At 38.8% G+C, this 24,973-nt stretch overlaps 1 protein-coding gene across 1 annotated transcript in view; it reads left to right on the top strand.

Annotated features, from left to right (window-relative positions):
• NXPH2 (neurexophilin 2) overlaps positions 1–24,781 on the top strand; it is a 98,933-nt gene extending 74,152 nt beyond the window's left edge. Inside the window, exon 2 of the mRNA XM_036858244.1 lies at positions 22,403–24,781. Within this exon, the coding sequence (XP_036714139.1) occupies positions 22,403–23,146 (744 nt within the window). The 3' untranslated portion in view covers positions 23,147–24,781. The remainder of the gene's footprint in view (positions 1–22,402) is intronic.
• Positions 24,782–24,973: the final 192 nt, after the last annotated feature.

Genomic DNA, 24,973 nt, shown 5'->3' with positions numbered 1-24,973 from the left:
TTTCTGTTTTACTTATTTTGCTTTTTTTTTTTTTTTCTTTCTCACATATTTATACCTTAACTCTGAGAATTGTACTCAGTCTGCCATCCAAAGGGCATTCCCTTGTCTGGCTGATGTCATTACAGGCTAAAGATATCATTGACCTTTCTCTTAAAACAAGGAATAACCTACCCCACCCTGCTCCCACCAATTGGGCCAGCAGATTGCAAACCCTCCAGGAATTAGAGTAGCTGCTGCACAGTTAAAATCCTCCCAACCTGAACAGGACTATTACCTGCTATGCTTCCGATTTGATTGCTTTTGTTTTTTCCCCAGAAGGTATTATCATGAATACTTTTACAATGGAGTCGATTTACCATATTTACAATTCTTCCTGCTTGCCTTTGTTGCTCTTCTTAAAATACAGCTCTCTCCATCTCTTTCAAACTGCCTTCTTTCGAGTGAGTGCCAAGGTAACTCTTGCTGGAGGCTCCAGGGGATGAGAACAGATGTGAAATTCTCCTGCGCTTCCAAGATATCAGTGCCACTGTGGTTCAACCGCTAATATGAACCAACAGATAATTACAGTTTAAAATTAGTATTTTAATGAACCAGCCTTAGCAAACGTAAAGTGAAATCTCCCAGGCATTCGAGAAATGAGCAGGAGGGAGGACATTAAGAGGTCCAGCCAACGGATGGTCAGCAGATGCTGGTCTGATGGAGAGCTGAATAGTCCAATTTTTACGTGCTGCACAAGGCAGGGAAAAGCCCATATTTAAAGGTGAAGAGAAACACCCAAAGAGCAATGTCAAATTCTAATCAGTCATAGATCTGAGGCTTCAATCCAAGAACCTCAAATTAAATATCGGTGCAAAATATAGGGAAATAAATTCCTTATCCATTTAAACCTAATGTCAAGGTTCCCTTTCAGAAATTAATGGCATCATTAAATATTTATGTTGTCTGATACCCAGCAGTAATTGTTAGCAATATCATAAACTGTTTCAGCACAATAGAAATGCTAGAAACCAGGTATGAGTAGGTGAAAAGCTTGTTGAATTGTTACAGTTTATTTTTTAAGTGTTTGTAGTGCTAAATATATATTTTACTAAGGGCTTGGTTGTTATACAACTTATTCAATTAGAAGAAAAGTCTTAGGTTATGTTAAAATGATTTGAATGCTGGATTAAAATGGACTATTAGATGCATCCCTGTAAGGGTAATAAAAGGAACTGGGCTCTGTTTATCTTCCAGGGCTCACTTGCTTGGGGAACTTGGATTAGTTGCTTAAACTCTCTGTACCCTGATAGCTCAGCTGCAAAATGAGGTTATTACAGTTTGCCTTACATGGCTTACTGGGAAATAGGGAAAACGGAATTCACTGATGTCCTCAAACTGCACGGGCAGCGCAAGGACACAACCAGCACATGAACGGAACAATGTTTCATTATTACACAAGAGTGCACATGTTAGCACACATGCCTCAGTTTATATCTTAATATATTTTGGCCTCCTGCAGGATTTTGAATTCAAGGTTACTATTAACAAGAAAATAAACGTGAACATATTTCCACAGCTGGTGCTTTGCACCCCAACAGGAGAGGGGCTGGGATCAGGTACGAGACTTGCTAACCAGAAGCTCTGACTCAGTCTAATCCCAGCAGAAAATACCCCTCTTGCTAGTATCTATCTCTCTCAGAAACTGGGCACAGCAAGATCTGCCCTCACTCTTAACCCCACCAGGGCCTGGCTCCCTGAACCCACATAGACCTTGAGCCCTATTCATCTGTTCTCACTGCTCTTTCATGTTTTACTTTTCCACCAGCAATATGTAAGAGTTTTAGTTAATCCACATCTTTGCCACCATTTGGTACTGTCAGTCTTTTTAATTTTAGCCATTCTAGTGGGTATGTAGTGCTATCTCATGTGGATTTCATTTTAATTCTCCTGATGACTAATGAGTATTTTATAATGAGCATATTGGACATTTGTATCTCTTTAGTGAAATATATCTTCTTTTGTTCAACTATTTTTCCCATTTAAAAAAATTGTTTGTCTTCTTATTGTTGAGTTGAATGAGTTCTTTACTATAATCTGGATACAACCCTTGTAAGATAACTGTATTGTGAATATGTTTTCCCAGACTGTGGATTGTCTTTCAAAGAGCAGACAGATATTGTTAATTTTGGTGACATACAATTTTATCCATTTTTTTTCTTTTATGATTCCTGCTCTTTAAATCCTGTCTATCTAAGAAAACTTTGCTTATGCCAAGGTCTTGAAAATTATTTTCTTTTGTAAAAAAATGTCTTATAGTTTTAAATTTTACATTTAGGTCTAAGACCCATTAGATCCAGCAATTAAATCCAGTGGATCTAATTATTATGTAGAAGAGGTTCATTTGTTCCATGTGGATATCCAGATACTTCAGCACCATTTGTTGAAAAGACCACTGTTTTCCCGTTTAATTAGTTTGGCACTTCGATCGAAAATCAATTGACCATCTATTTGTGAGTTTATTTCTGGGCACTTTCTTCTGTTCCATTGCTCTGTCTCTCCATATATCAGTACTTTGGGGCATCCTTTTGTTTTAGGGTAAATTCCTAAAACATGGAATATTGGGTTTGAGGGTATCACAGTTCTTAAGGCTATAGATTCATGTGCCTATATGTCTCTCTAGGAAGATTGCATCTGTTTATTTTTCCAGGCACTTTCCCAACCTTCAACATTGGTTGTTTAACTTAAAAAACTCCAACCTAACTTTTGGAAAATATTATGTCATTGTATTTAAATGGATATTTGTGTGTTTATCACAATATTCATTGTCTATTTGTATGTCTTTTCCTGTGAATTATATGTCTTTATCCTTGTGTATGTTTTCATTGTGATTTTTACTCCTTTTTCTTAACGATATGTATTGATAAAATCTCTCTATATGGTAAGGTTAGGAAGCTTTTTTCTACCATATTTATTCTAAATAGTTTATCAATTTGTGTTTGCATTTTAATTTCATTAGTCAGAATTCCAATACCAAGAGATGTTTAACATTTATTATTTTATTTCTGAATGGACTTTAAAATCATTTTTTATGTTCTCAAAAAAATCCTGTTTGAACTTTTAGATCAAATTACACAAAATATATACATTTTTTTGAGTAGAAGTAATACCTTCACACTATCCATTCTTCCCAGTCAAGCACATTGTGTGTCTTCATTTAATGTAGACTTCCTTTATTGCTCTTCGTAGACTTCTGTAAATTTACTCACAGAAGTCTTAGGCCACCCCTACATAAGTTGAATTTTATGTTGCTACCATGAACAGCATCTTTTTCAAATTACATTCTAACACAGTTAATACTAAAATATAGAAAACTATTTATCTTTGCTTATTAATCTCTTATCTAGTTACTATGCTGGACTAGTATCAATTTGGAATCTTTTTCATTTCATTTCCTTGGATTTCCTGTTTATCCAACTTATTTTTCTCAGCAGGTAATAATAATTTAGTCATTTCATTGCCATGAGTTTTTCCGACTATTTTTCTTTATGCCTTATTGAATTGGCCAGAACTTCTGCAACAGTATTAAATAATAATGTTGATACATGATCTTATTAAAACCTCAAATATCATTTACAGACCATATAAAAGTATATTAAAAATGAAGGCAATTTTGAGACTGGAAGAAACATAAAGGTTGTCTAAGCGAATACTTAGTTGATTTATGAATTTCCTTATAACCTCAGATATTCTGCTTTAACATCTCAAGTGATGAAGACAGGGAAACTGACCACCTGTGTAAGTTGTCTAGGGCTGCCATAACAAAGTACTACAAACTAGGGGGCTTAAAACAGCAGAAATTTATTCTGTAACAGTCTGCAGGCTACAAGTCCGTAATCAAGGTGTTGGCCAAGAGCATGCTCCCTTGGAAGCTTCTAAGGGAGGAGGCTTCCTTGCCTCTTCCAGCTTCTGGTAACCCTAGGTGTTCCTGGGCTGGTGGCAGCAAAACTCTAATTCTGTCGCCCTCTTCAGAGACTGTCTTTGTGTCTCTCTCTTCATACGGTGTTTTATCTGTGTGTTTTTTCTTTTCTTAAAAAGACCCCATCATACTGGATTAGGGCCCACCCTAATGACCTCATCTTAACTTGATTACATCTGCAAAGACTCTATTTCCAAATAAAGTCACATTCACAGGTACCAGGGGTTAGGACTTCGACATATCTTTTTGGGAGTACACAACTCAACCCGTTACACCATCATAGGAGCAGGCTGTTCTACTGATGGATAGTCCTCATGGTTAGAAATCACTTCCTTTTACCATCTACATCTGCTTACCTTCTGTCTCCATACTTATATCCAGGGCAAACTGTTAGAAATCTCACCTGGCTTCTATTGGACAGCCGTTCAGATATACCAGAAGAGTTCTCATAGCTCACAGTTTAGATACAGTCACATTTTGATGAAAAAAATCAAGGAATGGCCACAATTAAGGATCTGTAAAGTATATGGCAGCTCGCAGACATGGACCTTACCTTACATTTTTAGGCTGACCAAAGGCTCGTAATAGAGACACTCTCACACCTTTGTAACGGTGAGTTTTGTCCTACAGCTGTTGGTAAAGAAGCAGGTGATCAGCATTTCTATTTTTTAATCCTTTTATTTTTATTTTTTTAACATCTTTATTGGAGTATAACTGCTTTACAATGGTGTGTTAGTTGCTGCATTATAACAAAGTGAATCAGCTATACATATACATATATCCCCATATCTCCTCCCTCTTGCATCTCCCTCCCACTCTCCCTATCCCACCCCTCTAGGTGGTCACAAAGCACCGAGCTGATCTCCCTGTGCTATGCGGCTGCTTCCCACTAGCTATCTATTTTACATTTGGTAGTGTATATATGTCCATGACACTCTCTTACTTTGTCCCAGCTTACCCTTCCCCCTCCCCATGTCCTCAAGTCCATTCTCTATGTCTGCATCTTTATTCCTGTCCTGCCCTTAGGTTCTTCAGAACCTTTTTTTTTTTTTTAGATTCCAAATATATGTGTTAGCATATGGTATTTGTTTTTCTCTTTCTGACTTACTTCACTCTGTATGACAGACTCTAGGTCCATCCACCTCACTACAAATAACTCAATTTCATTTCTTTTTATGGCTGAGTAATATTCCATTGTATTTATGTGCCACATCTTCTTTATCCATTCATCCGTTGATGGACACTTAGGTTGCTTCCATGTCCTGGCTATTGTAAATAGAGCTGCAATGAACATTGTGGTACATGACTCTTTTTGAATTATGGTTTGCTCAGGGTATATGCCCAATAGACTCCTTCTTTTAATTGACCATGGTGACCAGAACAGATGGCCTCGCCTAAGTGTTTCAGCCATGTTGAGAGACAAAGCTTGAGAAGCATAAGTGCATTTATGAGGCAAAGCATGAAAAGAAATCAAGCAAAGCTATTAAAAAAGGAGATAATATGTAAAAGAGGCAAGCAGGGTGTTAAATGTTATTAATCATTAATTCCTTGTTGGAAATTTCTTATGAAAAGAATATGCATGAAATGGAAATATAACTTATGTGCACTGTATAACAAGGAAAAAATTTTAATTTATTCAAAAAAGGCTTTCTTATGGTTCTGACAACTGACTTAAGAAATTACGCCTCTTCTAATCGTTTTCTCCTCTGCTATCCTTGACGTGATTCCTTTGTAAACATTACAAATCTCCAAGTATTCTGAGGCACCCACTCTTTAGAATTAGGTCATATCAAGATGAGAAGTGAGATATATCTAAAGATCAAATAAGCTATGTATAAAAATGATGTCTGTTGTGAGTGTATTATTACATAAATAAAAACCAAAAATCATGAGTTTCACCTGTTTTCTATTAGCCTAGCTTAACAGTGCCTGCTTGATCATTTTTTTTCTCTTTTGCTGTCCTTTCAGAATTAACCTTTAATAATTTTCTTCTGGGCAAAAAAGGTGCCCAGTTAAGACCTAAGACATAGGAAATCTTAGGCAAAGCAAAGCAGAGAGATGGTTACTTAGCATTGGAGGATAGTTACTAAAGCTTCTCTTACACATATCTTGAATCTCATTGAAATCTACAAATTGACCAAAGCTCTGCAGTAGCTGCTGAGGAACTAGCACTGGTTCCTTGATGGTATAAACACGATCTTAGAATCTTGTGGAAGTCATCACAGCAGTCTGGACGCAGGTGATCATGTTCAGGGGAGCCCAGGGATTGGGTCTGGACTTTTCAAGAGCCTTCCTCAACGAGGACCGTGAAAGGCAGAGTTTAGGCAGACCCCAGGGCTTTGGGTGGGATCCATAAATCAGAACAGCTCAGGGCTGAACCATCTAGGCTCATGCTGCGGGTCACTCCCCATACAGACAGCCTCATGGACACGCTCTGTTTATGAAAAGTTCTGATTACCTCTTTAGTGGCTACTACTCTTCACCTCACAGAGTTACACATGCTCTCCATGTGTCAGTTACTGGCTGCATAAGAAACTACCCCCAAAATCTGACATCTTAAAGCAACAGCCATCTTATTATATCTCATTATATTGTGTATCCAAAATTTGGACAGGGCTTAGTTGATTAATTCTCCTGCTCCAAGGGGCATTCACTGGCATCACTTGGAGGTACTCAGCTGGCAGTTGAATTGATCTGAAGGGTTCAAGACGGCTCCACTCACACGCCCAGGGCCTTGGAAGGGTGGCCGGAAGTTTAGACTCAGCTGCGTTCCATGTAATTTCAGAGCCTCCACACAAGGTCTCTCCAGCAGAGTTCTTCAGCTTCTCACAAGGCTGCTCAGGTTCCAAGAGTTCATCTATGAGAGTTACAACTTGGTCCCGAGAATGAGAAAAAGCTCCCCAGATGTAGAAAACACAGAGTGTGATTAGACAAAAGGAGTTTGGGGAAAAGGGAACATTCAAGCAGAGAGCAGTATCTGCTTTCAGAATGAAGCTGGACTCAGGGAAGCTCAGTAGCTGTCACGCATTCCGATAAAAGACTGTCAATTAATACATGTCAATCACGTTCAATCTGTGCATGATAGAAGCTGGCACTTCATCTTCAGATGTGAGTGATCACATTTCCACTCTGCTTCCATGTCTCCCTGTGAACTTAACAGTCTATAGAGATACTAGAAAGAGCACTCGACTGGAAATGTGGAGACCTCACTTCTAGGTTTTTTTTTCTTGATTTTAAGGACCTCAGTTTTTTAGCCTGTATAATTTTGCAGCTGGAGTATATTCACCACATGAAAACTCAACAAATATTTATTCAACACTTCCTACCAGTGATCTAACCCCTGCCTACTTCTCCACCATCACCTGTACCCATCCCCCCACCCCCATTCCCACTAACCGCCTTCATTTGATTCTTGGGATTCCCTGAGCTTTATCTGGTCTTTCACACGCTGGCCCTCTGCCCGCAACACCCCTTCTGCCCTGTTCCTACAGTGAGCTCAGTTCACTCTCTCTGTGTGAGCTTAAATGCCACCCCCTCGTGCTACCCACTTTCAAGTGATTCACCCTATTCTCTCATGAATCTCCTCTTGCTTTTCCCCTCTGCACTCCCCACAGTTTGCATTTATTTTGTAAATGCATTTGTTTACACACGTTCTGTCCATCTCGTCCACGCCACGCTACGCTCCATGAAGTGGGAGTTGTCACTGTCTCATCCACCATTGCAGCCCCGTGCCTGGAACGCAGGAGTGCCCCCCAAATATGTGCAGAATGGATGTGATGGGAGACTCTCAAAGTAACCTGCAATCCAGTGAGAGAAGGTAAAGCAAGGCAGAATGTTCACGTGCTGTTAGAGAACCCCAAACAAAGTTGTCTGATGGTTTTCAAGGGGAATTGAAAGAAGATGACATAAGGTTACTGCATGGGAGTGAGTGGAGTGCTGTTGGAAAGCCAGGAGGATCAGAGCCAGAGGACCTTGGTCACCGTCTGAGGAGTCTGAGTTTTATTCTCAGTGCACTGGAATCTGCTGACGAGTTTGAGCAGTGGAGGGACACGGCCTGGTTGCCTGAAGTTCATTCTGGATGCTGTGCAGAGAGCCGTGGAAGGGGCAAGATTGGACACGAGGTTCCTAAGGTGTCCAGGAGAGAGATCTCATTGTTGGTGGAGAAGACAGGTAGACAGACTTAAAATAGATGTGGGAATAGACTATAGGAATTAGTGATGAATTAGCTGTGGAGGGTGGGAACAAGGGAGGACTCAGAATAACTGAGCTAGGATGAGTCACTAGTGGATGGAGAAGCACTAGATGAGAGATTCCGTGGCAAAGGGAGGAGAATACGTTTACAGGAGGGAAAGCAGAAAGGAAATCAGTGTAAGTGACCCTGTTATGGGCATGGTGGAGGATAAGTTTACATTTCAAGTTTCCCAGTCTCTGGATAACTTTGCTTTCTGACCACTTCCACCCTCTGCCACCACTTCGAGCTACTTCCCGCACGTGCAGCTCCATCGATTCCACTGCAAGTTTGTAGCGAGGGGATGTCACCCACGTGGTCTGTACGCCCTAGATGCTCAATAAGCACCAAAGTGAACCGACTTTCATCAACAGGTTGATTCGTTCTCAACACTTTTTTGTACAGGAAGACTTAGTGAATCACCGACTGCTCCTCCTTCCCCAGTAACACATTGAAAAGGTTTCCACTCGTTAATTAGTATTCTGGCTTATTTGGTGGATTGTTAAATATGTCTACAAAAGCCAAGTGCGGTACAGTGAGGAATGGAATGTATGTGACTGAGGTTCAGAACACTTTCGGTCTGAAATCATCAGATCTCCCCACAACACTGTAACTTACTTGAATAACTTCTTCCTTCGTTCTTCACTTTGACACGGACACTCCTGGAAAAGCATCCTCTCTCCTTGGTACTTCGGTGGATGCTCTGCTAATTCTCCCCCAGGCCTGGAAGGACACCCTTCACAGGAATCTTTCTCCCCCTTTTCCTGTTTAACTAGGGTAAGCCATAGCACCCCTTTCCAGGTCCCTTCCTGAATCTGACCATGCCCCCCAACCAAGTCCAGGGACCCTTCTCTTCTGGATCCCAGAGGCTGGGATTATGCTTGAGTCTTCAAGGACCAGGGTGGCCTGGACGCCATCAGGAATAGTTTGTAGCATCCCACCTTTTTCCTTCCTCAAGCGTGGCTTTTCTCTCCAGGCTCTCTATGGAAACCACAGTCAGTTAAACTTCACGTATTTGATCCCCAATAAATTAAAAATATTATATGGTCATTTGGGTACAAGCCAGGAATGACTTTGCAATACATAAAATCTCAGGGGAAGTTTAACCAAGTCATTCAGTCAATATTGAAATGATACTGGCACTTTATGGGAAGGGTTACACTTTTTTAGCAACATATGTTTATTAAGTATGTGTACTTTATTTTAGACAATGTGCTGGGCCTTGGGAATACACCAAAGAACAAGAAAATGTCCCTGTCATTAAAGAATTCAGCCTAATGAAGGGAGACCAACCAGTTCAGGGGCTATTATAAGAGTATAATGGTGGAAGCCCAAAAGGAGAACAACCAAGTCCATCAGGTTGTCACAGATACTTTATGGAAGAAGTGCTACCGTGAGCTATTTTGAGGCAGATATGACTGCAACAATCATCTGTTACCTCTGATTTCAAGTTTCATGTTTGTTTTAAGATCCTTATTGCACTCATTCATGAAGTTTACAATAATAGTTGTTACACAGTTGAACTCATGTATAATTGTGCATGTAAATGCCATTTGTGTCTCTTGTATTTATTGAGACTCTACAAAAGCTTACTTTAGGAGGAAAAGGTACCATAGCTCTGAAAGTGTGAAAACACCGCTCTGGGTAATGAGATATTTAAAGGCCCACAATCAGATCTTAGAAAATTCACTGGACCAGATGCCTGATGGATGTGGTTTGACAGGAAATGGTTGCAAGACAGAGCCTGGCCCCCTGCCTGTGGTCCTGAACCAACTCCTAATCCCAGGACCATACTGTTTGACCTTTCCCAGGACTTCTGAACCAGGTGTGCAGAGAGAGCCAGAGAGACAGAGGAGACTTTGATTTTGATCCAGTTTACAAATGATTGCAGATGCCAAGAAAGAAGCCACAGTTGATCTTAGCCAAGTATCAGATGACTGAGAGCTCCCAGGATATATACCTGGCTGTGCCGGTTGTCAGCAAGGTACTTCTAGAAGTTCAAGGAGTTGTGCAGGCATGAACGTCAGCCCAGTAGGTCGGATGAGGAAGCGTTGCAGTCCGTTGAGTTCTAACAGAGAGCTCATAGCCTTCCCAATCCCCTTCTATCCTCATTGTTAACTGCTACTTCCACAACCATGAAGGCAGCATATTATGTTTTACAAAGTGCAAAACTGGTGGTGTATACTTTTCATGGTTCAATTAAAGTGAGGCTGTCTTTTAAAAAGGGAGATATACGGATCATGAACTTCAGAGAGAGCCTGGGCTGAAGGTGGAGACCTGTGAATTAATATTAGCTTATAGGTTTTAGATGAAGTCACAGGTATGAGGACCCCTTGAAAATAACACCCTATAAATTAATTCTTTTAATAATTCCTACTAACTTTTTCAAATATTATTTTTAATATTTTTATTTTGGTTTCATTATTCTTTTTTATGTCGAATCAGTATAATCTTTTTTTTTAATTTTATTGGAGTATAGTTGATTTACAATGTTATGTTAGCTTCAGGTGTACAGCACAGTGATTCAGTTATATATTCACATATATTCATTCTTTTTTGGAAGCTTTTCTCACATAGGTTATCACAGAATACTGAGTAGAGTTCCCTGTGCTATACAGTAGAGGTTTCATTATTCTTCTATCCAGTTATCATTACTTATTTTTCAGTTCCATTCTCCCACCTTGTAACTCCTTACTCTCCATCTCCATTATTTTTCCTACTTAGCTCCTTTACCAACTACGTTTTATTTAAGATTTAAAGCATTTTCCAAAGTGTCCTAAGAGTAAGGCCTAAAGAAATAAAAAGTTGTGAAAAGTCCAGGATGTTCCACCCTGCCAGTCAGATTTATGTATTCAGTTTTTACTGGGCACTTACTGTGAATCAAGCACCATGATGAACGCTGGAAACATAAAGGTGAGCAAGATATGGTAGCTGCCACCAAGGAGTTTACAAGAGGAAGAGTCAAGTAAAAAATAACATAATAATAATAAACAAAATGACAAGTGCAGTGATCTAAACTTTCACAGTTTCCTCTGGGAGCCACATGGAGTCCCTTGATCCTAAATCTGAACCAACGATTAAGTCACCATCAAGTATCCCTATACAGTTGACCCTAGAACAGCACAGAGGTTAGGAGTGCCCACCCCCTGCACAGTCAAAAATCTGGGTACATTCAGCCCTCCATATCCACAGTTCTGCATCCACACATTCAACCAACCACAGATCGTGTAGTAGTGTAATGTGTAATTAGTGAAAAAAATCTGCATATAGGTGGACCATGCAGTTCAGACCTGTGTTGTTCAAGGGTCCACTGTACTAGGTTCTATGGAGAATACAAGAAAGAAAGAGGTATAATTGAATCATGAAAATAAGACATTCACACATGAATATAATTATTAAAATCAAATGGCAGTGTATCAGAGTTCTTCAAAGGTACAGAACCAGTAGGATAGATGATAGATCAATAGATAGATGGATAGATAGATAGATAGATAGACATAGATGATAGATAGATAGAGAGAGAGAGAGAGAGAGAGAGAGAGATAATAGATAGATAGATAATCTAAAGAGCTGTATTTCAAAATATTTGTTCTTGCAATTATGGGGGCTGGCAATTCTGACACCGTAGGACAGGCCCCAGAAACTCTTGGGCAAAAGTCGATACTGCAATCTTGAGGCAGAATGTCTTCTTCCTCAGGGAAGAAGTTTTGCTTTTAAGACATTTCAACTGATTGGATAAGGCCCACTCACAACACCAAGAATAATCTACTTAGAGTCAGACTGTTTGCTCTGGAGAAAACACCAAAGGGTGTGACTGAACAACTTTTGCTGAAGATATTGGGTGTATGGCACATGGATCCAATCAACCATCTCAGCATAAACAAGAAGCAGAGACACAGTTATCCAGAAAAGATGCTTGGAGGGCGCTCTTATTGATGGCTTGGACCCCAGTGAACTACACAGGAAACTGACAAGGTTTTAAGAATTTTATGCCATCAGAAACGTTGCCAGGGACTTCCCTGGCGGTCCAGTGATTAGGACTCTGCGCTTCCACTGAAGGGGGCGTGGGTTGGATCCCCGGTCACGGAACTAAGATCCCACGAGCCACGCGGGGCGGTCAAAAAAAAAAGAAAGAAACTTTTCAAGCCTGGACTGAGAGGCACAGAGACGGGACAAAATAAAGAAAGAATGACTCTGAGGGCAGAGCCATGGATGCAAAGACCAGGGCTGACAATACCTCCTTGGGCTACGAGGAAGGGCCTGCTACCCCAGCTCACCCAGAGGACGGCGAGCTTGTTTCTTCCCAGAATGATCCATGATCCCAAATGATGGAACAGTAAAGTGTCCTTCAAGATCTAGGGAGGAGGTCTAGGGGAAACTGACCCAGATTAGAATTTAGATTTTACTCTCAGTAATAGCAAGATTTTTTTCTTCTAGACCATTTGAATTATTATGTGACTGAATACAATGTATTTTCCTTAAAAATAATTAAAGTAATATATAAGATATATATTATTTATATTACATTTGTAGAAAATATGAATAAATATTAAAATATTAGTAATTGTAAAGACTAATTTTCTTCGGTTTTCTTAGTTTCATTTTCTAGAGTAAACTTCATTTTGTACTTAGAAAAAAATTTTATTTATAAGGCAAACGTTATATTATTATTTATATTACATTGTTCAAGTTTTTTGTGTGTCAGGTCCATTACAGTATTAGTGTGGAAAGAGCAGTGACTTGATACAGAAGACTTGATTTCTAGACTTATTGCTACTTCTCACTACTTAGACCTTGGACAAGTCTCTGAAGTTCTCTCAGGCTACAGAAACTCTGTAATTCTCAGTATAAATGTCAGGAATGATTAATGCAAAAATAATTTTGATACAATTATCAGTTTCATATACACAAGCAATATGCATTGAGTTTTTTTTTTTATTAAATAGATGTTTTTTAGTGTGGAAACTGACACTGATCTTACAAAACATACTTATATTGGATCATCATAAAGCAGCACATTTATGTAGGATCCTGTAAAAATCCCGAATAGACTATGAATATTTACATTTAAGTGAAATATCATCTGTGTATCTAAAACCATTTGAAAAATTATTTTAAGTTACTGAATGTAATGTTTGGTGAAAGATGTAACCAATAAGTGCTGACATTTTTAACTGAAAAAAAAAAAATCAACTTATTGGCAACGTTAACCACATCTACAAAATACCTTCACAGCAGCACCTGGTATTTGCACCTTGTGTTTGAATACTGAGTACTAGAGCCTAGCCTAGTTGGCAATTAAAACTAACCCTCACAGGCAGTATGTGCTAATTGCTGGATTACTGGTACCTGAAGATTGAAATATCAAATGGATTTGATGGTAGAGTACAAAGCCATACACAGTACACCTCTCCTAACTCCCGTCTCCTGCCCTGTCCACCCACCAACCTACCATGTTTCCTCATCCCGCATTGAAACTCTGCCTAAACTGGTGTAAAAAATACAATATATGCCATTTCCACTTCTCCTTTCACTGCTCTTCCCTCTGTTGCAACTTTCCTTTTTAAATGCCAACTTATAGGGGTCAAGACACAGATGCCTGTTGTCTTTCCCAGGCCATTATATTTCAGAAGTATTTATGTGTTCCTGTCATGCAAAGCTCTTCTCTCTCATTGAAAACTTGGATGGGGCGTCTAAGGATGGGGGGTGAAAAGAGACAGTGCCACTTACCATGCTGAGTCACTTATTCCTTAAGAGTGAAAGGACTGTTTCTACTAGATGATCAAAAGAATACCTTCTGTGACTTTGCAAAACTTGGGTTAAATGACATTGCACTCTGACCCTGTTTTACTTGGGAAGTATAGACATAGCCTAACATTTAGCAGCCCTCTACCACAAGGTATCTTAAAATTTACTTCTAGTCTGTTCATAATTTGTTAAAGAGCCCCTTTTATGCAGCTTGCAAATACAAAATGAAATCTGTTTTCTTTCACACCATTTCTTTTATTTTTTTATTGAAATATAGTTGATTTACAATGTTGTGTTAGTTTCAGGTGTACAGCAAACTGATTCAGTTTTATATATACATATATATATATATATTCTTTTTCAGATTCTTTTCCCTTATAAGTTATTACAAAATGTTGAGTACAGTTCCCTGTGCTATACAGTAGGTCCTTGCTGGTTATCTATTTTATATATAGTAGTGTGTGTCTGTTAATCCCAAACTCCTAATTTATCCCTCCCCCACCCCACCTTTGGTAACTATAAGTTTGTTTTCTCTCTGTGGTTCTATTTCTGTTCCGTATATAAGTTCATTTGTATCATTTTTTTTAGATTCCACATATAAGTGATATCATATGATATTTGTCTTTCTCTGTCTGGCTTACTTCACTTAGTATCACACCATTTCTTTTAAATGTTTACAGAAATTATGGTATGTGCATGCACACATGCGTTTATACACGTGATATTTCTGTGTGTCAGAATGTGGGCTTGTGTGTGTGTGTGTGTGTGTGTAAGATTTTTTGCAGAGGTTGTGTCATCGATTTTCCAGATTACTGTCATCAAGATAAAATAAGAATTGCCATATTTAACCTTAGCAATAAAACTATGCCAAGCCTTGCAATCTAGCTTTTTGGCTCTTACTACTAAGATTTCTGTCTTCACATTTATGTTTCCTGTTAGTTCCTGTATCAATTTAGAAAAATGTAAAGGGTAGCTATTAAAAGATATCTGGAAGGTAAAATGAATTTGCTACTCTCAGCAGAAAGGACGTCCATTGTTTAGCTTTCTTCTCCTAAGCAATCATTTGTTTTTCAACTTGCAAGATGAATTTTTAAACAATGCCACATTATGCCACAAAATATTAATAGGTACAATTAATACATTGATATATGTTTGATTCTGTCATTCTTCATTCCCTTTCTGTCATTCTTCTTTTAATCTGCTGTGACAGTTCTGTAATGGAGCACCAGAAATATGACTTTAGGGCAAACCATACTACTAATCATCAATATAGCATTGTAGGTTGTCCCGCAGATATGTGTTCTCTTGTCAGCAGGGATGATAGTCTGCAAAATTTCGACCCAGAGAAAGTGCTTTCCAAAATTTGTTTACAAGCAAAAAATTTAATGGGATGCTAATTTCGATCATAACAGGGTTTTTCTTTTTTCTTCCTGCTGAGCAGGTCGTTGTTTCATTTCAACTGAAGGATACGGGACAGAATTGTTAGAGCAATCCAGTTATATAAGCTATATATATATATGTAACATAAATGATGCCTTAGACCACGTTTCATTATCGGTTCTATAATTGTTTAGCTATAGTGGGATCTGCAGGCCATCTCTATGTTGTATAGCAGTGCTCACTTTGGGGGTCCTTGGCTTGAACTAATACTACCCCAGTGAAATAATTAATGGATTTTATCAGAAACAGCATTATAAACAGATCTATTAAACAAACCAGTTATTCTTCCAAACTGGCACTTAGCAATGATTGTCACTGTGAAAAAACATTAATAAATGCTTCCAGGATATCCGGGGGGGGGGGGGGGGCAAGCCAGCTGCCTTTAAAAATATTTTTACAGATCTGTATCAATTTATCTCTAGTAGCATATGCCAGTCCTGTTATCATGGAAAAGCCAATCCTCCCAGCTTGGTATAAATTCACAGGTTTGGAGCACTCACCTCATTCTGCCTCATCCTGGAAAGTCATAATTATTTTTCTTTGATGGACAGAGGACTACATATTTTTGATGTACTGTAAAATAGTTAAGGGTACGGCCTTCCTTGTTAATGGAAGGTGATATATTCAATCTGTGCATGGTGCATTATTTCTATTATTGCAAGCATTTCACAGAAAAGCAGTATGGGCTATAAATATTTTATATTCAGTGTAAACACCAAAAACTGAAAACATCCCACTTGAGGTATAGATGCTATGATTACGGGAAAAAAATTCGGTTGTTTTGTTTTATCTTTTATTCATTTATTTATTTTTTCAACATCTTTATTGGAGTATAATTGTGTTACATTGTGTTGGTTTCTGCTGTATAACAAAGTGAATCAGCTATACATATACATACACCCCCATTACCCTCCCTCTTGCATCTCCCTCCCACCCTCCCTATCCCACCCCTCTAGGAGGTCACAAAGCACCCAGCTAATCTCCCTGTGCTATGCGGCTGCTTCCCACTAGCTATCTATTTACCTTTGGTAGTGTATATATGTCCATGCCACTCTCTCACTTCATCCCAGCTTACCCTTCCCCCTCCCTGTGTCCTCAGGTCCGTTCTCTACGTCTACGTCTTTATTCCTCTGCAGCGACTCCTGCTAGGGATGGATACTTCCTTTTATGCTCCAACTCCTTCCAGGAAATCAAAGCATTACTGTTTCCATTGCTTGCTTTTTCCTGCTTTGGTTTTTACCTGTTCTGATTGAGTTCATCGCCCATGCTTCTTTCATTCATTCCTTCACTCTTAGAACAATCTTTTACTTACGGAAATTCAGCCACTGGAGGATGTGCCAACAGATTCTTTTCTGCAATGCACAGACTTGACTGGGACACTCCACTTTTTCTCTCAGTCCAATAATTTGCAAGTGCCATGTGGGAGTACCGTAGCACTCATAGGATTGCAGGCAAAGATAAAAATCAGTGTAGCCATAAACTTACTCCTGAAAAAATAAAGTGGGAATATTTCTAAACAGTTTGAGGTTTCCCACTTTCTTAAACAAGGTGTGTTAAGTTCATCCAGTCTCCTGAGCTGTATTTCGAGGCAGTGAGCTTGAAGAGCTAAGCTTCAACTACTTAGGAAATTGAAGCATCTCCTTCAACTTCCTGGTGCTGTGTAAGTAAAGAGTCGATAGGGGCTAAATAAACGTGTCAATTAGAATTGCTAAACCCCAGACTGGGACAGCAAGGCTGGTCTTGATATTTCATCCACAGGTGTTTCTTCAAATAATAAGTAAAAAATAATACCTGTTAGGACAGAGCTACTTGAACTGATAATGGCATGGTATACATTGAATGGAATTTGAGCCCCAGAAGCTCACATCTTAAATGCCCTTCATTTCCTTTCTATTACTCATGGGTGTAGACAAATCTCCTCCCCCTCTTCTTCCCCTGCCCCCCACAGTTTAGGACCCATCCCCACATGCAGCGACAGGGAAGAAGCAAAGCTATCACAATGAGAGACATATAGAAGATGGTTATCCCATAATTACGGCAGAGGTCTGACTGTCTCAGATGCCAAGGGAAAGCAAGTAGTGGTCATGGTCCTGCAGCACCCAGCTTACTATGAATGTAGAACTCTGCTTTGTGAGGCTCTCTTTCCTTAGCTCCATTCCCCTTGGTAAACAGACCTGCAAAAAAAGCCCCACATAAATGTTGGTACTGACTCATTGGATGTATAGAGTCAAGTACGATGGAGCTCCAAAACTGAGAAAAGGGACATTTGAATCTAATGTTAAGCAAGTAATTCCAACTCCATGTGAGATATTTATAGACTAAGCTCTTCTTTATTGAATTATCAATTATCAAAATGAGCCCCATTTTAAAAATAAATACTAAATAAAATAAAACAGCAATAATAATAACTGATGATGACGGACACATTTATAGCACATAAGAATGCCAGAATAATTTATGAATAGTGTAGGATTTCCTAAACAACTCTGAGGTTATTTGAGATAATTCAGTGATGTGGTAAAGGGTTATAAATTGAAATGCTTGAGAGTTCCTGACATTTTAAAAAAATCAATCCTAAACCAAATGCCACTGAATTAAATGTAAATTAAACTAAGCTTATGATAACAAAAATGTACAAGCCTTGTGAAAATTCTGAAAGCAAAACTTAAAAAAAAATTCTTCCCTACCTAAGCCAGAGATTAACATCAACAGTGATTAAGTCACGCTGCTAGCATGTACCCTTGAGATGAAGTGATGAAAATGGCACGTTACTTCTGTATTCTTCCTCCCCAAGGCCCAGCCTAATCATGAGAAAAACATCAGACAAACTCAAATTGAAAGGCATTCTACAAAATGCCTAACCAGTGCTCTCTGAAACATTCAAGGTCATCAAAAACAAGAAATGGTCACAGCCAAGACAAGCCTAAAAATTCATGATGACCAAATGTCATGTGGGACCCTAGATGGCATCCTGGAGCAGATAAAGGATATTAAGGAAAAACTAAGGAAATCTGAATAAAGTATGGACTTTAGTTAATAATAAGGTATAAGCATTGGATCATTAGTTGTGACAAGTGTAATATGTAAGATGTTAACAATATAGGAAGCTGGGTACAGGGTATATGGTAACTCTTTGTACCACACAACTTTTCTGTAAACTAAAACTATTTTAAAATAAAATGTTTATTGAAAAATACATAATAAATATAGTTGAAAAAAAATCTTCTGGTATAGTATTTGCAAAGGAAGATGCTTTTTAGTTTATAAATTATTTCCGTAATTCGTGACAGTTCTCACATCTGCTACTATAAAATTCATTGCACCCTCTCTGCCTCTTGGGAAAAAATGCATTTAATTATCAGTGAAATTCAACTCCAGCCTGTTATGATGAATGATTTGAACCTGTCAGCTTCTTTTCCCCCCTAAAAACAAAAGCACTGAAATGAAATAGTTTTCTTCCTCTATTTCCTTCCTTCCACCTGCTTCATTTAATTGATGAAGGTTTGAGCTTTTATTAATCTTTTTGAGCTTCTCTCTAAGATGCAGAAAAAGCTAATATGATATCATTGTATCTAGCTAATGTGTGTGCTTTGTGAAATTGATACACCCTGCCAAGACATAAATTACTTAAGCTTTGATAAATGTGTTGAAATCAGGGAATGTTCAAACAGATAAAGCACAGCAATTCCTCTTTTTCTCCCTTTTTTAAACTCCATTTTGTGCATGCCCTTAAATGTTTTTGCATTATTATTGTAATATGGTGGGACAAAAGATAGCAGTGCTACTGACATTAGCATAGGAAGCCCCAGCAAGTACAAAAGTAATGGGGGATACAGCCTTGTGTTTTGCAGATAACATCTAACAACCTTACCTTGGATAGAGTGGTTTGCCAACAGGCTCAGAACCACCTACAGTCCTCTCCCAGCATGCTGTATCACTGAAATTGTCTATACAGGAATGAGGGCACCTGCCAGACACATTGTACTTTCAGATCCTTTGCTGACTCATTTGGTAGGTTGCAATTAAAGATCCACAAACACATTTTGTTGGCAAAAAGAGCTCACCTGTCCCTGTGATATGGATATGACTCAGATGTCAGCGAGACTGGAAACATGAGGAAGCATTTGATTGATGCTCTGTGGTTGAGAAGGTCAATTTCTACTCGTTAATGTATCATATGGCACTGAACAAGTTGCTTGATTAACCACCAATCAGTTTCCTGGAGACCGGAGAATCCATATAATCCTTTGAAAACAATTCTTGGATAGGAGGCATGGGACTACCCTTTGGACCATGCAAGAGCCAGGAGTCACTGAAAGCCTTTTGCAAGAGATTGGGCTCAGTAATTTCTATCCATTCTTTTTCTTTTTTTTTTTTTTTTGGCTGCGTCAGGTCTTAGTTGCAGCACGTGGGATCTTTGTTGAGGCCTGCAGGATATTTCCTTGCAGCACGGGCTCTGTAGTTTGCGGCACGCGGGCTCTCTCATTGAGGCATGTAAGCTCAGTAGTTGTGGCACGAGGGCTTAGTTAGTTGCCCTGCATCATGTGGGATCCTAGTTCCCCAACCAGGGATAGAACCTGCATCCCCTGCAGTGGAATGCAGATTCTTTACCACTGGACCACCAGGGAAGTCTCCATCCATTCTTTTATTTAGTCCTTACAATCAACCAGCAAAGGACATAAAGGTGAGAAAATTTGGGCTCACATCAAATACTTCAAGCTAAGGGGGTGATGAGGTCATCAGGCACCAAACCCTATGCTTTTTCCACCATGCTGCTTTCATATTGGGAGTTTATGGATGAGTGCAGGCAGGGTTATGGTTGATCCAAATCCCAGTCATCCCTGGTTAGGTCTTTTGAGGTGAAGCATGAGCTCTGGGGACTTTGGTCACACAACTGTCTTTGTAAACCTGTTTAGGAGAGGGTGCCCTCTCAGCAGTGATGTATGCCTTTAAGAAAATGTTCCAGGGAGAAGGCTGAACAAGTTACACCAAAGGGAGAGGAAGTTGGGAGAGGAGGTACAATTGTTGGCTTTTTAAGACAACTAGAAATATATTTACCCTTTTAATTATACTCTTCTACCAATACATCATCATCCAATAGTTTTTTGAAATTTGGGTTTAGATTTGGAAATCAGTACTTGTAAGAACCGTCCATGCATTTTAGAGTAAAAAACAGATGAAGTTATACACAGCTTTTCTCACCTTGTTTAATGTTATCAAAGCAAGTGACAAATGTGATGGTCTAGGGCAAAGCAAAAGAACTAAAAGATACATCCATCTACTTTTTTTGTCTAAGGAACTGTCAGTGACTGTTTTTCATTGGAACAGAGAACAATTATAGATCTGTGCTTAATAGTTAAATTTGATTATTTTTATATAGGCCAACCTTAAAATCAAGGGCTCCTTGAGCAGGTTTGAACCTGAAGAGTATTGTGTTAGAATATATTTTTTAGGAATCAAATTTCATTTTAAATTCTCATCTGGAGAATCTTTTCTGAAGAATTGAAGAGCCTTTCTAAAAGCAAATAATCATATCTAATGTATCTGTTTGATAAGCTTAGTTGTTTTTTTTTTTACACTCATATTTCTTTAGGATGAGTCACATATGTTTGGGTCAAGTTGCTACACCATGTTACTACGAAGAGAATCTTCAGTTTTTTTAAAAGTCAATAAATGACTTTTTGCGTAATTATTATTGACTAATCTCAGAACCATCACATCAGAAGTCCAAGAGATAAGAGAAGGATCTCATAATGTCTATCACATAAGGGGGCCCATCATGTATTCTAAAATACGCTAATACCAGTTAACCTGAGACCCTACGTGATTGAAGACTTCTTGTTGAACAATGGGTTCAATGTGGGTAGGTTTTCAATAACAGAAAAGGAAGGAGAAAAATCAGGCAAAGGACTAAATCAAGAAAAATGATCCAGGCAGAAAAAACTCAGGAAAATGTGTAATGTAAAAACAAACATTTTAGGAAAAAAAGAGAGCATGTTTCTCCTGGTAGTGAAGAGTGTTGTCATACTTGTAAGTGAAAAAATATTTTTGAACGGAGAATGGATCTTAATTCTGCTAATAAAGTATTCATCAGGAGCATGGTGTGTAAGAGTAAGAATTGAGATTTTCGGTTTCTTTTGGAAAAAGCAAGCTAAAAGGGGAAATTTACCCTATGAAAGAGAGAAAGCAAGGCAGGAGCGAGGGAAGAAGTTAGGAAGTTGTACAAATAGGGGAGTTGAGATCAGGAAGTAAAGGAGAAGCTCTTGAGTACCAGTGATTCTCAGGAACGGTAGTTGTGACTGTCAGCAATGACCAAGCAAGGCACATCTCGTGAAATACCGGAAACAGGCAAAAAATAGATAATACACAGCAAGAATCATAATCAGAGAGAAGAGAAATTGGACCTTGATCAGCAAGGGGTTTCTTATCTGCCCATGTGTCCTTGAACGTCTCCCTGAAGAGAGAACAGGACAAGTCACTTGGACCAGGTTGCATCAGTTCTCAGGAAACTCAAGTCATATCTGGAGCCTATACTGACCTTCATGGGCTGTATGACCAGTTGATCTGAATGAGGTTTTTGCATATAACCTATGCACATCCTCCTGTATATTTTAAATCATCTCTAGATTACTTATAATACCTAATACAATGTAAATAGTTGCCAGAGTATGACAAATTCAAGTTTTGCTTTCTGGAAATTTCTGGCTGGGGGCGGGAGTGTTGGAGGGGGTTTTCATTTGTTTTTAACTTTAATTCAGTGTTGGTCGAATCCACTGGATTCAGAGCCTGCAGATACAAAGAGCCAACTGTACTCTCTTCTTGATCCCATCATTTCCGTTTTCGTACTCATGGATTTACATTGCTTGAATTAAATGGTCGTCTTGTTACACTGTGGAGCCCAGCTGTGTGTGTGAAATGCTATTTAGCAGGAATTGAAATAAATTACAAGAATTAACCTGGTGCTTTGGCTTTGGTATGTGTGCACGCAAAGCCTAACCTAAAGTGTGTTTCTCTTTCTTCTTTTCGAACAGCTATTTTGTGACAGTAAAAAGGTGGTGCACGCCACAGAAGGGCTGGATTGGGAAGACAAAGATGCTGCGGGGACACTGGTGGGAAACGTGGTACACTCAAGGATCATCAATCCTCTGCGCCTGTTTGTTAAACAGTCTCCAGTCCCCAAGCCCGGACACTTGGCGTATGCGGACAGCTTGGAGAACTTTTGGGATTGGCTGGCCAACATCACGGAGGTTCAGGAGCCCTTGGCAAGAACTAAACGGAGGCCAATAGTGAAAACGGGAAAATTTAAGAAAATGTTTGGATGGGGCGACTTCCATTCCAACATTAAAACTGTTAAGCTCAACCTCCTCATCACGGGGAAAATCGTTGACCATGGAAATGGAACCTTCAGTGTTTATTTCCGACATAATTCCACAGGCCTGGGCAATGTGTCAGTGAGTTTGGTACCCCCCTCCAAAGTGGTGGAATTTGAAGTTTCCCCGCAGTCTACCTTGGAGACAAAGGAATCCAAATCTTTCAATTGTCGCATTGAGTATGAAAAAACAGATCGGGCAAAGAAGACTGCCCTGTGCAACTTCGACCCGTCCAAGATCTGCTACCAGGAGCAGACTCAGAGCCACGTTTCCTGGTTGTGTTCCAAGCCCTTCAAGGTCATTTGCATCTACATTGCCTTTTACAGTGTTGATTATAAACTTGTGCAAAAGGTCTGTCCTGACTACAATTACCATAGTGAGACTCCATACTTATCTTCTGGCTGAATCTTTCTACAGCCAATAGAAAGGAAGGACAAATATATATTCAATTAGAATGGCCAAGAACCAAGCCCAGCTCTTCATGGTAAAGGATCCCTTTTGCTTCTGGCAGTGAACCTTCATTCCCTATAAGGTTTTCAAACTTAAAAGAAATAGAAACATCTTTAAATGTGAATTGTGTTTGTTTCGATCATAAGTACCTGAATCTAAAGAGTAAAACTGTGTATGAAGCCATCACTCTCACATAGGATGGCTAAGTCCTCCAGGTATTGTTGTTTCTCTAAGAGTCGATGGTAGCAACATGTAACAGGAAAGAACCAAATTATGCATGTGATAAACATTGCTCTTGAAATGAGCCTGCCTTTGAAGTATGTTTTGGAAGATTACCTTAAAAATAGCAGATTCAGTAAAGCAACTGAAAAGATTCTATTTGGTAGATGAATCGCATTTCTGACACTGAATTCTTTTTTTATTGCTGTCTTTTCTCCCACATACGTGCTGTTACTGATATGAGAGATGAAGGGGTAAAATTTGTTTCAAAACTCATGTGTGAAGTTACAGTGCCACAGTGGAACAAAATACATTATTATCTGAGCTAGAATTGAGTGGAGTGGGATTTAAACACTTAGCCCTGGTTTGGTCACCATCCTCAGGATTCTCATGTGAGTAGTAACATTAGTGTATTAAGAAAGCAAATCTGGATATATTGTAAGTCAGTTCAAGAATAATGACCATCAGGATGTTTTTAGATTGTTTTGTCAAATTCAGTGCTGTGAGGTGGTCAAAAATATCATAAATCTGTATTCACCCTTTAACCTCATTCTATTCATTTGGTAGTATGATTTTTATACACAGGTGTAGAACAACTCTTAAATTGAGAGAAAGTGATTGTTTCCTATAGGCTAGAATGGGAAAGAAATTGGAATTGGAAGGAGGAAATTCCAGCATGATATATTCATTATTTCTAGCCTCTTAGATTAAGTTCTCCTTGCATTTAATTATTTACATGAGGGCTCAGATTGTGGAAATAAAGAGTATATTTAAACATTGCTAATTATTATTAAGTGTTAATAACCAAGATGCATGATTCACCAGTCTTTTGAGATGACTTCCTAATAATGTTGCTTCACAACCGTGTCCCCCTCATCTTCTCTGAGGGGGTCGACAGTCATTCTGTGTCATAGAACTGGATGGTCTTTGAATTAGCACAGAAAGGCAGTCTGGCTGACCAGTACAAAGGTTTCTAGAACCTGTAAGACTCATGGAATGGTTACTCTTTTTTACGATAGACGTTAACTTTTTTTCCCCTTCTTATCTGTAAAATAGCAGTTAAAGTAAAACATTAAAGGAAGACCAGTCCTAACCAACAAAAATGCTCTTACTACATTGTTCAAAAAGCCAGCAGCACTCATCTCTATTTTGCATCTCCATTCCTTTCCTTTTCTTGGTGATATCTGCACAGTGTTTGGTTTTTGTCTTTTGTAAAAATTGTACTAGACTTAGTGTGTGGTAGTACAGGCTTGAAATTTTTGCTCTGAGTTCATCGGGTGCTTTTGTAATTTTGTGGTTGGTGTGAAATATTTTGAGACATCTTTTTATTTTCACCTAGAAACAAGATTAAAATACTATTTATTGTAAAATATGTGGGAACCATCTATGTATATAAACTTAGAATTTTCTGTGTACAGAGAAAGTATGTGTACACATTTCTATGTAAATAAAAAGAATTTGCTAAATCTGTCACATGGCTTCAGGGTTGTGTTTTTTTTTTAAGACTGTTCTTGTTTCTTTTCCTCACAGTGGTTTAGTGTGTGTGTGCGTGAGTGTGTGTGT

Source organism: Balaenoptera musculus, chromosome 7, assembly GCF_009873245.2.
Source record: "Balaenoptera musculus isolate JJ_BM4_2016_0621 chromosome 7, mBalMus1.pri.v3, whole genome shotgun sequence".
NCBI classification, from domain to species: Eukaryota; Metazoa; Chordata; class Mammalia; order Artiodactyla; family Balaenopteridae; genus Balaenoptera; species Balaenoptera musculus.
The sequence above is the reverse complement of the archived record's forward strand: the minus strand, read 5'-3'. Positions and strand labels throughout refer to the sequence as shown.